The sequence below is a fragment of the Rattus norvegicus genome, chromosome 16 (assembly GCF_036323735.1).
Source record: "Rattus norvegicus strain BN/NHsdMcwi chromosome 16, GRCr8, whole genome shotgun sequence".
Taxonomy (NCBI): Eukaryota; Metazoa; Chordata; class Mammalia; order Rodentia; family Muridae; genus Rattus; species Rattus norvegicus.
This window is the reverse complement of record NC_086034.1, coordinates 71,395,097-71,408,907: the sequence shown is the minus strand read 5'-3', so window position 1 is coordinate 71,408,907 and position 13,811 is coordinate 71,395,097. Positions and strand designations below refer to the sequence as shown.

General features: G+C 46.0%; 1 protein-coding gene across 1 annotated transcript; it reads right to left on the bottom strand.

The window, feature by feature from the left end:
- Positions 1-1,592: 1,592 nt before the first annotated feature.
- Chrna6 (cholinergic receptor nicotinic alpha 6 subunit) lies at positions 1,593-8,293 on the bottom strand. Its single transcript, NM_057184.2, has 6 exons — positions 8,037-8,293; positions 6,145-6,284; positions 5,044-5,088; positions 4,030-4,139; positions 2,942-3,917; positions 1,593-1,819 (listed from the first exon to the last, which is right to left on the bottom strand). The coding sequence occupies exons 1-6, from the start codon at positions 8,113-8,115 to the stop codon at positions 1,688-1,690; spliced, it is 1,482 nt and encodes a 493-aa protein (NP_476532.2). The 5' UTR covers positions 8,116-8,293; the 3' UTR covers positions 1,593-1,687.
- Between the last annotated feature and the right edge of the window lie 5,518 nt (positions 8,294-13,811).

Genomic DNA, 13,811 nt, shown 5'->3' with positions numbered 1-13,811 from the left:
AGGATGGGGGTACCACCCAAGGCATCTACCTGGTGTAGCTGGATCACTATTATAGCACAGGCCAAGATGGCTCCCAACCTGCAGAGGATTTGTGGGAAGTCCTGTGTACTTAGCGTCCCTGAGGAACTCAGAGATCCTTTTTTATATTGTCCAGTATGAGCCAGAGCACCCACCCATCCTAAAGCTGTCCAGTGAGAGGTATTGCTGCTCTTCAGCCTCATCCTGAAAGGGGACCAGGATCTCTCAAGGATGACATCTAGGCCTTGGCGAATGTTGCTGACATTGTATTGAAACAACAGAATTAGAAGGTAAAACTGAACCATAAAATTAACCATGCACTTGCTAGGAGAGAGAAACTGGCCCTGAAATCAGCTCCTTGTTTTTAAGCCATGAGCAGCTGTCTGAGATCCCTCTGCAGGTCGTCGCAGCCACACACATGAATAATCGGAGTGGAACACCACACGGTTCCCACTGTTCTCCCACTCAGGAAAGAAATGGCTCCAAACGGCACAAGGTTAAAATTTCATATCGATTTTATTTCATCTCCATGCAGTGAGCTAGGGAAGGGCTCATGGGAAAAGACTATACGGATAACTACTTGAAACGCAAGAGTGGTTTGCCCAATTAGTTTCTCCCGTTTGCGCTGCTCTAGCTATATTCTCCACCACCTGATCCTGTAGATCTTTGCATCTATGGCTTTCCTAAAAGGCTGTAACTTTACAAGGGAAAGACTCCATTTATGTTTCCCCTTGTAGCACCTAGCACAGTACGGGTGCCAGCCAAATGTCCTGCCAGGACAATACTTCTGTGGTTTAGATCCCCCCAAGAACATATGTTAAACACTGATTGATTCTTCCACACTATTGGGAGGTAGTGCAGCTTCTAGGATGGGAGGCCTTGTAGGAAGATGTTAAGTCACCGGGGTGTGCCTGTGAAAGGATATTGGCACTGCAGAGTATTCCTCTCTTTTTCTTTGTAGCTATCCTTACGTGGACGGCCATCCTCTAGTAGGCATAATGCTTTGCCTCATCAAAGGTCCAGAGGCAATGGCGTCTAGTGACCAGGGCCTAAGTCCTCTAAAATCGTGAGCTCATATAAACATCATCCTTTTACGTCTGTCATTTCAGTGATTTTCACACTGACAGAAAGCCCATAGTACCACAAACTGAACTCAGAGAGATGCTCTCTGTTTTCTTCTTTGACCATTGCACATGTCAGATAATAGTGTGAGCTACATCACAGAGACATGCACAAGAAAGTAGGGTCCAGTAGCAGACAGGTGTGGTGCAAGTACCAGCAGTGTTCCTGAGTTTCTTCATAGTCATATGCACCATGGCAGTAACCAGCAGGAGCCTCAGATACAAGCAAATCACCTTTCAGTGTGGACTGACACTGACTATGGGGCCTAGCTCTGTGAGAGCCATTTGTGTTTCTTGAAACAAAGCATGCAGAGCCCAGAGAAGCTGACTCAGTCCTTCGAGCCTAGGACCTGCGCCAGCTCTGGGCTCCAAGGTTGTAAAACACCCAGTGCAGTGTAGTGAAGACACAAATTCAGGCTCCTAAGGTTGCAGCAATGCCCACCCCCTTCTTGTCTTGGTTTAGGAGACTGCAAACTTGACTTTTTCTTGTGGTAAGTAGTGGAGGAAAAAACATTTAAAAGATTTAGAAGGCAAAAGGAAAATCCCGATTAAGACGCTCCTGTGTTCCCAAGCAGTGGCTGTAGAAAGAGCCCCACAGTTCCAAACACACAGACGATTATAAACACCCAGAGGAAGACTCTGTCCACCACCATGGCCATGTATTTCCAGTCATCTTCTACCTGCAAAGCAAACAAAGGATCAAGGCTAGCATTAAAAGTCAAGACCATAGGAAAACAGGCTATGTTTTATGAATACGTCCTTTTTTCAAAGTGATTTTCTCTAATCCTTTTAAAAAAAATCAGTAATTGCTAGTATGTTTGCCTGTGTATCCTATGTGGGGTCTATGGCCTAAGGAGGGTAAATAGTCATATACACCATGGCAGTCATATACACCATTGGTGCCTCACAGAGATGGCTATGAACTGTGCCAAAGACTTTTGTGACCCCTTTCCTGTGATAAAGGTCCTTTCCTGGCTCCAGGGACACTTCCCACACAGTATCTGCTTGAGAGTCAAGCTCTTGTCGCGAGTGCACCAGGAGAGCCTGGCTCTTTGGGGAATCTGAGTGAAGCAGTGAGAGGACAGGCCAGAGGGTGTAGGATACAGCCAGGATCCCCTGTACAGGAATAAGTAGCCTCTAGGCCTCCGAGGGATGCTAACAGGGAGAGCTTATTGCACATCTGGAATCTTTCCAGTTCCAAACTTCTAACCTTCTGCTATGGTCTCTGTGGGTTGTGTATTAGGGGACCTGCCTGGCCCGGTAAGTCAACAGTAAATGTATTTCAATGTTTTAAAAGATGCCAACCAGGAGGCAGGCTCACTGGCCATTGCTGTCCTGTGACCTGTGTTATGACAGGCATTCTCAGTGTGTGTGTGTGTGTGTGTGTGTGTGTGTGTGTGTGTGTGTGTTTCATTCGGGAACATAAACCATTGGGGCCGGTAACAAACCTGCCACAGGGATTTTTATTAATAACGATTTCTACAGTCTCTCTTCCCATCCTCACTCTGTCACTGTTCATTTTGTTGGAGGCTTGTTCCATGAGGCAAGCTTGTCCTGCATTTGTACTGTAGCTAGATCTCACCGTAAGTAAATGCAGGCTGAAGATTTGTTGTAGGGCGACATAGACCATCTCACCATAGCTCCCTAAACTAACACCCAGGTCCTGAAAGGCTGCATGGTAATAGAGCTGGCCTTAGGTGATGTTGCCTGACTGTACCACAGATGTAACTCCCACTGACGCTCTAAGAGCCTTGAGGCCTAGTAGGGGTGCAGCTGGCTGGAGAAAAGGGGTCCACTTTTACCTCCTTTGTTTCATTGTGGCTTTTCATGTTTTCTGTTATGAATTGAACACTATCGATCACGTCTTCAACATCAGGTGGGTGCTCTGAATTCTCTGCCACCCACTGTGCAGGCTGCTGGCTTAACCTCTTGCCAGGCGCTATCTCACTTGACTTATGGCAGTGGCGGCATTCCTTTAGAAGCTTGGGTTCTTTTCGATGAGTAAACTTGACCTTGGCCGGCCTCTTGGTGTGGGTTTTGGGGTCCTTAACACCATCTGCTTCCTTTGTCTTGTCCAGAGGTCTCCTCATCATCAGAATCGAGGGGAAGACCTGAAGGAACATGGTCTTCACCCACTTGGGCATGGTATGCGTTGCTGGGGTCCTGTAGTGTATGTTCAACACAAACACGGTCACCACAATGGACAGCGTGACAAAGATCATGGTGAACAGTAGATACTCACCCACTAGTGGGATCACGAGAGACGTGGATGGGATGGTCTCTGTAATCACCAGCAAAAAGACAGTTAGAGAAAGCAGAACCGAGATGCAAAGAGTCACTTTCTCGCCACAGTCGGAAGGAAGGTAAAAGACCAGCACGGTGAGAAAGGAAATGAAGAGGCAGGGGATGATGAGATTGATGGTATAAAACATGGGCAGTCTCCTGATGTAGAACGAGTAGGTGATATCTGTGTAAATCTCTTCACAGCAGTTGTACTTGATGTCATGCTTGTAGCCAGAGGCATCGACAATTTCCCACTCACTGTTTTCCCAAAAGTCGTTCATGTCCACTTTAGAGCCAATGATGAGAAGGTCGATTTCAGCCTTGTCGTAAGTCCAGGACCCAAATTTCAGGGAGCAGTTTTGATGATCAAATGGGAAGAAGGTGATGTCCATTGGACAGGAACTCTTAAAGATGGCTGGCGGGGTCCAGGTTATCACCCCATCGTACTTAAGAAGAGCTTTGGTCTTGCCTTCGACCTGGAAGTCGCCGACGGCACTGGAAGCAAAACAGACCACACGCTGTTAGCAGAACTGTGTGTCCATTTGCTGTGGGTTACCAGGGTCGGAGATTGTGAAAAGTGACTATGGATCTGTCTAGACACACATACTTATTATACAGAACGATGTCAGGCTTCCAGATGTTATCTGCTGGAACACGAAGCGTCTCGATGCCATCGTACTCCGTTGGATCCCAACACAATCTGTAGTCCTTCCAGACCTAAAAGAAATAGAGGGGTCCCCCCGCCCCCACTTTGGTTGTTGTTTTGTTTTCGTTTTGTTGTTGTTGTTGTTGGTGGTGGTGGTTTTACTTTATTTTAACATTGGTTAAATTTGTTCTTTAACAATTTTATACATATAAATTGGGTGTCCTGTTGAGTGTCCTTCTGCCCTCTCTGAACCCCATCTGAACCCCTTCTTCTGATCTCTTCAATCCCTACAAAATCATTCTACTTTTAGAAATGGATAAGAATCCCTTTGGAAAAGGAATTCATAACTTTCTCCAAACGTTTATGTTGGTTCCACAATTTTCTTGATTAAAAAGTCAGTTATTTCTGACGAATGCATCCATTTCTATTAAAAGTAGGGAATTATATCTATGGGTACAGGATGCTAAATAGCTGAGCTGATTTTGGTGTATCTATGACATGCTAACTGGCTAAGGTTTCACACTGTGTTTCATGGGCTATGTTCAAATTGGAGTAGTGACTCATTTTTACTGATAAAGTCATAATTTGTATGCATGAGGAGGAGACTATCACAAACACTGTGTACACCATACTGACTTTTAAGAGCAGAGCCGGTATAACTTGTAAAAACCAGTTGGTGATTATCTAATATACATTCTTCAGACCTCAACCCACTGTCCTCCTGGAGCTATCAAAGAGGAAAGACTCCAGTAAGTGGCACAAAGAGAACCGAGAGCATAAAGCAGAAAGGCCAGAGGGCTGCAGGTCAGAGGTCAGACTCTGCCCATGTGCTGCTCACATTAAGCTAGCGGCAACCAGAGCTGAGCCCAAGGATTTGGAGATGGCAAGGCAAAGGGTATCCTATATCTATCATAGGTCAGGGAGGGAAAAAGGTAATGAGTGGACCCATTCTGCCTCCATCAAAGGGGGACCTACGTGACGCAGCCACAGATTGGTCTCCATAATCTGGTTGACTTCATCCTGGAAGGGAGAAATAATATTTTTCAGTCTTCCGTGTGCTCGCTAATCCAAGTCTTCACTTGAGAATTATGGCTAAAAAGTAGACAAATCTAAGTCATCCGTGCTAATGAAGGCAGCCATGATGTTGAGAGGACTGTATGAAAGCTATTTCACAGTAGCAGAAATACAGGATGTTTGCCCGTGTCCCTGTTCTGTTGACCTAAAAATGACATATGGCCTAAAAATACTGCTCAAAGATCATTTGGATTTCACCTCCTCTATGAATCTTTCCTCATCACCTTGGCCCATAAAGCCTCCTGGATACAGGTAACAGGGAGGAGAGCAGAGGTTCAGGAACAACGGAGGGGTGAGTCCTGTAGGTGGTGACAGGTATTCACTGTTTTTATATATGCCCCATGGCCTTTCCTCAAAGGCCTGGGATGTCCTGCGTGCATTTGCTTTGGTATCCAAACGGAAACAGCAGTTTAGCTCACATGCAAGTTTGCCAGTTGAAACCAGCTATCCACTCCTTCTGTACTCCCTTTCCCAACCCAAGGGTCCTTCAGTCACAAAGGATACTCCTTTTTACCTAGTTACGCTCAGTTAGAGAAAGCTCCTGCCTTCATGTGGTCTTAGCGGTTGTGGTTGGGAAGACACAGAGACAATAATAAACGCACATGCACACATAAAACACATCATGATATAACAAGAGAGGTAGGGTGGTTCATGTGTGCACACATGTATGTTTGATATATGAGTCAAAGAAGGCTTCTCTGAGGAGGTACTACTGTAGTACAGCCCCTGAAGTGACATAAAGAGAACCAGGGCAGGTGGTACTCAGGCATTCCCTGTCACCATCTTTGGTACAAATGTTCTTTGCTTCATAATCTGACTCTGAAAGGATGTCTAATCATGCAAGGCCTGAGCAAGGATGGCATGACTCAGGGCCATGAAGGACTCTTTGCACGTAATCTTGCCTTCATGTTTAAGTTGTGTGATAGAGTTTGGGTGCCCAAAGTGCAAGGATGTTGGGAACCCAAGCCGTCTGGGAACACGTCAGGGGTCTGAGGCACTCACCACATTGGCCAGCTGCGTGATGGCCAACTCAAAGTGCACCGTGACGGGATCAGAAACGTTTTCCACTGGCCGGATGAAGCGGTTGTAGTGGGCGAAGAGTGTGTGGAAGAGCTGTTCCTCAGACACACAGCCTCTACTGCCTGCGTAGCCAGACACAGGAAAGCATTAGGGAAGTGTTGTGGGAGGGTCTGAGCTGACTCCTCTCCTGGTCCCAACCCTAGTGTCTTAGTGAGGGCATCACTGTACCAGCCAGGCCTACTCCTACCTGTACTAGGGCAGCTCGACCCCACCCATTTTTAGCCTTGCTTGCTCTGTGTCACCACCGAGGTAAAATAACTACGCAGGTGTCTCAGAACTAGTGTCACATCCACAAAGTGATCCCGAGGGGATTGCCTGTTGAAGTCAAGGGCGCCGTAAACGTCCTGGGATAGAAAGCCACGAGGAAGGATACTTTTTTATGTTACTAAATACAAATCCAGCTGGGATTTTGGAGGTCTATAACTGGCAAGGCGCTCTACAGGAACCCTCACCAAGCAAACACAGCATCTACTCATTGCCTTGATCTTCAAAAGCTATGCCCTTTAGAGAAACATGCTTTGGAATCATGCACTTTTAGATTTGTGAGAAGGCAAAGTTCTTAAAGTAAATTCTCTTCTCTTTTGAAAGCAATTGGAAATGGCTTCCTTCCCCCTTTAGTCGTTAAATTCTGGAGAGCAGTGCTGCCTGTGCTGCCTGTGCTGCCTGTGTCTCCAATTCTTTTTTTTTTTTTTTTTTTTACTTTTCTATTTTTTGGAACTGGGGACCGAACCCAGGGCCTTGCTCTTGCTAGGCAAGCACTCTACCACTGAGCTAAATCCCCAGCCCTGTGTCTCCAATTCTTAAGGAAAAGCACTGATTCCTTGTCTACAATTTGTGCAATTCACTTCTCAACACATCTACTAAAATACGTTACTAAAGTTTGTTTTGTACAATTCAGATTTGACTCCATAAATCATATTCTCTGGAGAGAGGGGGGGAGGGGGAGGGGGAGGGAGAGAGGGAGGGAGAGGGAGAGGGAGAGGGAGAGGGAGAGGGAGAGGGAGAGAGAGAGAGAGAGAGAGAGAGAGAGAGAGAGAGAGAGAGAGAGAGAGAGGACAGAAGAGTATTTGCTGTGTTCCCCAGTGAAGCTGCTTCATTGCATCCATTTGGAATGGCTGAGTGCTGGGATACCAGCAAGGAAGAAAACCTTGCCATGTCACCTGTCACTCTCTCCAGTGTAATTAACTAGGATGAAACATTGCTTCAGAAGAAACTCTCCTGGCTGCTGTTACTAATTCCTCCTCCCTCTAAGGCTCTGGCTGAGCTCACCCCCAGCTCCCCGAAACCTCATAGCGGGGCGTGTGTGTGTGTGTGTGTGTGTGTGTGTGTGTGTGTGTGTGTGTGTGTGCGTGCCTGTGTGTGATTTGCTCAGTGCAGTAGCCAGTCTGAGTCAACTTTTAAAAGAAGCAAGCTCACTCTTGCTTGTATAGACAATGAGACAGGTTTCCCGAATGAAGACAATTACTTCCATTGGCAGGGCTCACAGGCTGAGGATTAAGTACCGGCTAACAAATTACTGTTTGAAAAATATATTACATTTTACCACCAATAAGCAAACGGAGCATTTTGATAGCTTCCATGGCTACGAAAGCAGATGATTTCGTAAGCTAATTGGGATGGCATATTTTAGTTAGAAAGATGAACATGGCTTTATAGTATATTTCAATGTTTTCCCAACTTTACTCTCCAAATCTTATCTGTTAGGTTAAACCTAACTAACGAACGTCCTCTGATTATTCGGATACAGACAAGATGAGAAAGGAGAGGAAACACATATAACTAATTACATTCTAGGACAAGCTGCAATAACTCACCTTTAAAGAAAGCCAAGAATCCACATATCCACAGACACAAACCGGAGCGAAGGTCTCCCCGACCCCAGCAGTTCAGCATGATAAAAGCACATGAATTCTGATCCCGACACAGAGGGCTGTGGAAACCGAAGCTGTCAGTCAGCTGCAAGAATCAGACCACGAAAGCCTCGGGAAGCTCCTGAAGTCCACACGGATCTTCTGTGAAGTGAAAACACGGGCTACCACACGGTTGCTCCCTGCGTCCTGGGCTGAAGCAGATGTGAAGGGCAAGGAAAGCCAACACGGCTGCCTCGGCTGGCTGTCACATGTCCTGTCACCCTAGACCTCTGTGCAGGGAAGATGAAGAAAGGCAGGCTGAGGCATTAGGCAGACAGGCCCCTTAGAGACCTGCAGCCTTGCCCACTAGTCTTTAGGGCAGTGGTTCTAAACCTTCCTAACGCTGCGGCCCCTTAATACAGTTCTGAATGTCGTGGTGACGCCCCCCTACCATAAAATTAGTTCGTTGCTACTTTGCAACTGTAATTTTTCTACTGTTGTGAATCATAATGTAAATATCTGTGTTTTCGGATGGTCTTAGTGACCTATGTGAAAGGATTGTTTGACCTCAAGGGGTCAATACCTGGAGGTTGAGAACTGCTGCTTTAGCGGGCTATGCACGTCATGTTTACTTGACTCCCACTACGGGAAAAATTCACACTCATCCATAAAGGATATTCCCCTAGTTTGCTGTCTCTCTGAGGCTTAGCAGTTAGGGAATATGAAATACTCCTAGTTCCTATCTTCACTGGGATTGTTTACAGGACACTCGAGTCTGCTTTAGTTTTCTAATGCCAGCTCGACAAGTACCTCTCTCTCCCGAGTGCTGGGATCCTGATCAGGAGAGAGGTCAAATGTCAAGGAACTGAGGGCGACAGCCATCGCTGGATAGTTTCCTGTTTGATTATCTGGGGTTGGCTGGGTTCCTGCCATTCCCCCTCTTTTCTTTGAAGCTGTGGTATTAGTAGGGTTCTGGTTAACTGGGTATTTGGGCTAGATTTCAGCATTGCTTAAAGAGGAGGCAGATAGTAAAATGGATTATCTGAAGGTATTCTCAGTCCAAGAGTTTAGGACTTCACTTCAAATGCCATACAGTTTGCACACTGACAGGGTCAGAGGACCAATCTCCCTCCAAGCCCTCTGTACTGGTTGGTTTTGTGTGTCAACTTGACACAAGCTGGAGTTATATAGAGAAAGGAGCCTCCCTTGAGGAAATGCCTCCATGAGACCCAGCTGTAAGGCATTTTCTCAATTAATGATCAATAGGGGAGGGCCCAGCCCATTGTGGGTTGTGCCATCCCTGGGCTGGTGGTCCTGGGTTCTATAAGAAAGCAGGCTGAGCAAGCCAGGGAAGCAAGCCAGTAAGCAGCATCCCTTCATGACCTCTGCATCAATTCCTGCTTGAGTTCCAGTCCTGACTTCCTTTGGTGATGAACAGCAATGTGGCAGTGTGAGCTGAACAAACCCTTTCCTCCCCAACTTGCTCCTTGGACATGATGTTTTGTGCAGGAATAGAAACCCTGCCCAGGACACCCTCTCAGGCTCTCAGCAATAGAAGAGGAACTCATATGTGTTTAGCATCAACGTAGGACAGGGCAACAGGCTGACTCCTTCTAGTCTGTCACCTTACATACTACTCCAGTTCATCTTTAGTAGGTAGTCTTTTGTCTCTTCCTGACATGCCATAGAGTTTCCAGAGAACCTGAGGTAATGCGAAATAAGTTGTGAGGACATTTTGCTATGGGGGCTTTCATACCGTGAATCATGTGGGCTCTTTCCCAAAGTGCACATTTTAGCTGCTTTGTTTCTAATGGGTACACATTGTAGTCTCAAGAGAACGGCTTCAAAATGCTTTCAAAACAATGTGTGGTTTCCTGTCTTACTGAATGCTTCTCTTCACTCCAGCAACTTGTTCCTGGGTCACTAATCTTTCAAGTGGGGAGCAAGGAACTTGGGTTTGTGGTTAAGGCTCTTCTTCATACTCAGGTGAAAAGAGAACAGGATTGGTGCATAATTTCCTGGGAGTCACGGAAACACGAAATGGCAAACCTTAGAGCAGGGTAGTCACAAATGGTTTCATTCATCATCCTTAGGCACTTCAAATCATCCCTATTAAAAAAATAAAAGTAATCTGAAGGCCAAGGATGTTGTGGAGTTGAGAGATAGGTACCCAGCATGCAACAGGTCCTGGACCCAATCTGTAGCACTGTATAAACCAAGCTGGGTGGAATTTATCTGTAATTGTAGAAATCTTGTAGTGGAAGCAGGAGTGTCAGAAATTCAAGGTCATCCTTAGCTACACAATGAACTTCAGTCCAGCCTTGGATGAGTGTAAACGAAGCTGTGCCTCACTAAACAAAAAGCAAATAAAATAAACAAGTGAAACATTCTTACCTGGGAATTTGTGATGCGGTCAGGAGGCAGAGGGAGGGAAGGTCTTGTATTTGAAGCTAGCAAGGGCTACTCAGAGAATCTGGAATGAGGGCTGGGGATATAGTCAGAGGTAAAATGCTTGTGAGTGGAAGAACTTGGGTTCCATCCCCAGTGAGGAGAGAGAGAGAGAGAGAGAAAGAGAGACAGAGAGAGAAAGAGAGAGAGAGAGAGACAGAGAGAGACAGAGAGAGACAGAGAGAGAATAGAATGCTGTCTCCAGAGCTAATGCATTACAAAATTAGAAAGTAAGTTCTCCAGAGAATAATTGTTTTGTGAGATTCTTGTTCTTATCATAAAAGCTAAGTTTATTTGAAAGCATTTCCTGGGTTGGAAAGTAACATCTGTTAGCAGGAAAATATTGTTATAAGTGTTTTAAGACTTTTCCTTTAGACAGGAACAATTCTGGGTTAAAATTTTGAGAAGAGTGGGTGACCCCATCCTTCAACCAGGTTCTGTGCCTAACCTCTGGATATGGTCTCTACAGGTTCTCTCTCCCCTTTGTTGAGTATTTCAGCTAACGTCACCCCATTGGGTCCTGGGAGCCTCTTGCTTTCCTGGCATCTGGGACATTCTAGTGGCTACCCCTAGTTCCCCATCCCCCATTGCTATACACCTCTGTTCAATTTCCTGACCCTCTCCCTCGTCTCCTACACTTGATCCTGCGCACTGTCTAAAGGAAAAACAGGGACAAAGAGTGGAGCAGAGACTGAAGGAAAGAGACTACCCCACGTGGGGAACCATCCTATATTCAGATACCAAACCCAGACACTATTGCTGATGCCAAGAAGTTCTTGCTGACAGTAGCCTGATATGGATGTCTCCTGAGAGGCTCTGCCAGAACCTTATGGATACAGATATGGATGCTTGTAGCCAACCATCGGTCTAAGCAGGGGGTCCCCAATGGAGGAGTTGAGAAAGGACCAAAGGAGCTGAAGGGGTTGGCAACCTCATAGGAAGAACAACAATATCAACCAACCAGATACACCAGACCTCCTAGGGACTAAACCACCAACCAAAGAGTACACATGGAGGGAACCATGGCTTCAGTTGCATATGTAGCAGAGGATGGCCTTGTCTGGCATTAAGGGGAGGGGAAGCCCTTGGTCCTGTGAAGGCTCAATGTCCCAGCTTAGAGGAATGCTAGGGCAGTGGGGCAGGAGTGGGAGTGTGGATGGGGGAGCACTCTTGTGGAGGCAGGGGGTGGGATGGGGAATTCTCAGAGAGGAAACCAGGAAGGGGGGGTCAACATTTGAAACGTAAATAAACAAAACAACCAATAAAAATTTAAAAAGGGCTTTTCCTGCTTGTAAAATGCACAGCCTGGTTCCCCCCTAAAAATAAAAGATTTTGGCATGTTATAAAAAAGATTGGCTTCCTTTTTTAAACACAGATTTAAACTTCATGAGTGAACATTCAGAGAACATTTGTTCAACCGTCAGTTCTCTTTAAACCCAAAATAAGAACAATAGCTATCTGTAAAGACGAACTCAGAAAAGCCCGATATGCACATATTAGATATGATCCACCCCATACCGATACGTCATCAATAACATAATGATCTCTGGTGCTGTTTTAATAACATAATGATCTGCCCGTGTTCGAACTTCATGTGTTCAGTGTCTTCAGTAGTGATTCCCCTCCGCCATACTGAGCATTTCTGCCACATGCAGGAAAAACAAGCACGAACAGTTTGAATATTCAAACATAATTGATGTGGGGGAACAGAAGAAACTTTAAATTGCTAATTGGCAATCATAGAAGGAGGTCAAACGGTCTCTATCAGGCCCATCTTGTATCCACTATATCTTAAGACAAAGGGAGCACCTGGGGCACAGGAGTGAGTTAAAGCGGTGAGAATGGTGAGCACTGAGCACTTCCTGTCTGCCGGCCACTAGATCAGTCCTTTTACTTCTCTCTGTTGATCCCCCAGCCATGACTCATAGTGAGGCAAGACTTCATTTTGGAAGTTAGGAAAGGGACAATCCCAGAGGTTAAGGAACTTCCCTAAAGCCCATCAGAGCTGGTAAGAGGCTGAGCTAGAATTCCAGTCTGGATCCACCTGCAACTCAGCACATGCTTTGAATCCCCTGAAAGGCTTTTAGAGCCATGAAGACTTTATAGATTGAATGTGCTTCAGAGTCCTTTCTGAACTGGGTCAATGTTGGCACCACCTCCATTTTCTTTCCCCCTGGGTCCTCCCCTGTGCTCAGAGCTGTGCAAGGCGGGGCTGGTGAGAAAATGGAGCTGGACTCTGTGCTTACTGCCAGGCAAGAAACCTCAGCCAGGGGTGTCTGGTCCCAGACAGGCAGGCTCTGAACTCTGTGAGAACAGTGGGCACAGGCACAGATAAGGCTGTGGTTTTCTCTGTGCACTGCTAGGGATGGAAGCCTAGGGCGCTCTCTCCAGCTGAGCCACACACAGCTTCCAGTGTGTTTGTTAGCACTGCCATGGTCACCACTCAGCAACTTCCAGTGAAGGACCCACTCAGTGGAAATGAGTCCTGAGACAAGGTTCTGGGAATTCTGGAACTCCCCTCCAGCCTCCTTACTTCTCCCCTTGCAGAGAAAAATTCTGGGGTCTTCAGCATACAAATAAATACACCTGAACTGTAAATCTCCTGGTGTAGAAACAATTTTATTACCATTGAACTAGAACTGAGAACTCTGTGAAATAAAATTTAATTTCACTCTAGGAGCCCGAGCTGTGTGATTGGAAATGAGAAAACCATACCAAACCAACCCTGTTGATTTCCTAGGGACCCTATAATAAATCACCACAAATCTGATGGGCAAATACACAAAATATTATTTCACAGCTGAAAGTTCAAAATGCAGGTACTGGCAATGCCTTTTCCAGCTCTCGATGACTCCAGGGGTGCCTTGGCTTACAGGTCCCCAATTCAGATCTCTGCATCTGGAGCTACAGGGCTTTGTCTGTGTCTACCTCATCTTCCTCTGTTCCTTCCAAGGAAGGCGGAGGTTGGATTTAGAGCCTGGGACTCAGAAATTCTGCTTCTGCAGATCTGGGGTCTGACTCAGGCTACTTCATCTTTAAAGCTTGGTGGCTGATCCCGGTGCCCATAACCAGCTCTGTTCATCTGGGGAGAAACCTTTTACACAGAACTGAAGAAGGTTCACATGTGGCTCATTCACGGCAGAGCTCTGTGATTTTATAGCTTTTGACATTTCTGGGACATACCTGTCTCTGTCAATTTGTGTATCTTAAAACAAACTGTGAGAGAGATGCTGAAGTTTTTATGTGGGTGGTATGTTACATGTGAAACAGCCCAGTGAGCTCTGGGGTGAA

Bases quoted from the DNA above. Each gene is read 5' to 3' on its own strand.
- Chrna6 (NM_057184.2), bottom strand. From the start codon at position 8,115: ATGCTGAACTGCTGGGGTCGGGGAGACCTTCGCTCCGGTTTGTGTCTG. The intron at 6,285-8,036 runs GTGAGTTATTGC...CTGGCTACGCAG, and splicing joins ATTCTTGGCTTTCTTTAAAG to GCAGTAGAGGCTGTGTGTCT. The intron at 1,820-2,941 runs GTAAAAGTGGAC...TTTGCTTTGCAG, and splicing joins GCCACAATGAAACAAAGGAG to GTAGAAGATGACTGGAAATA.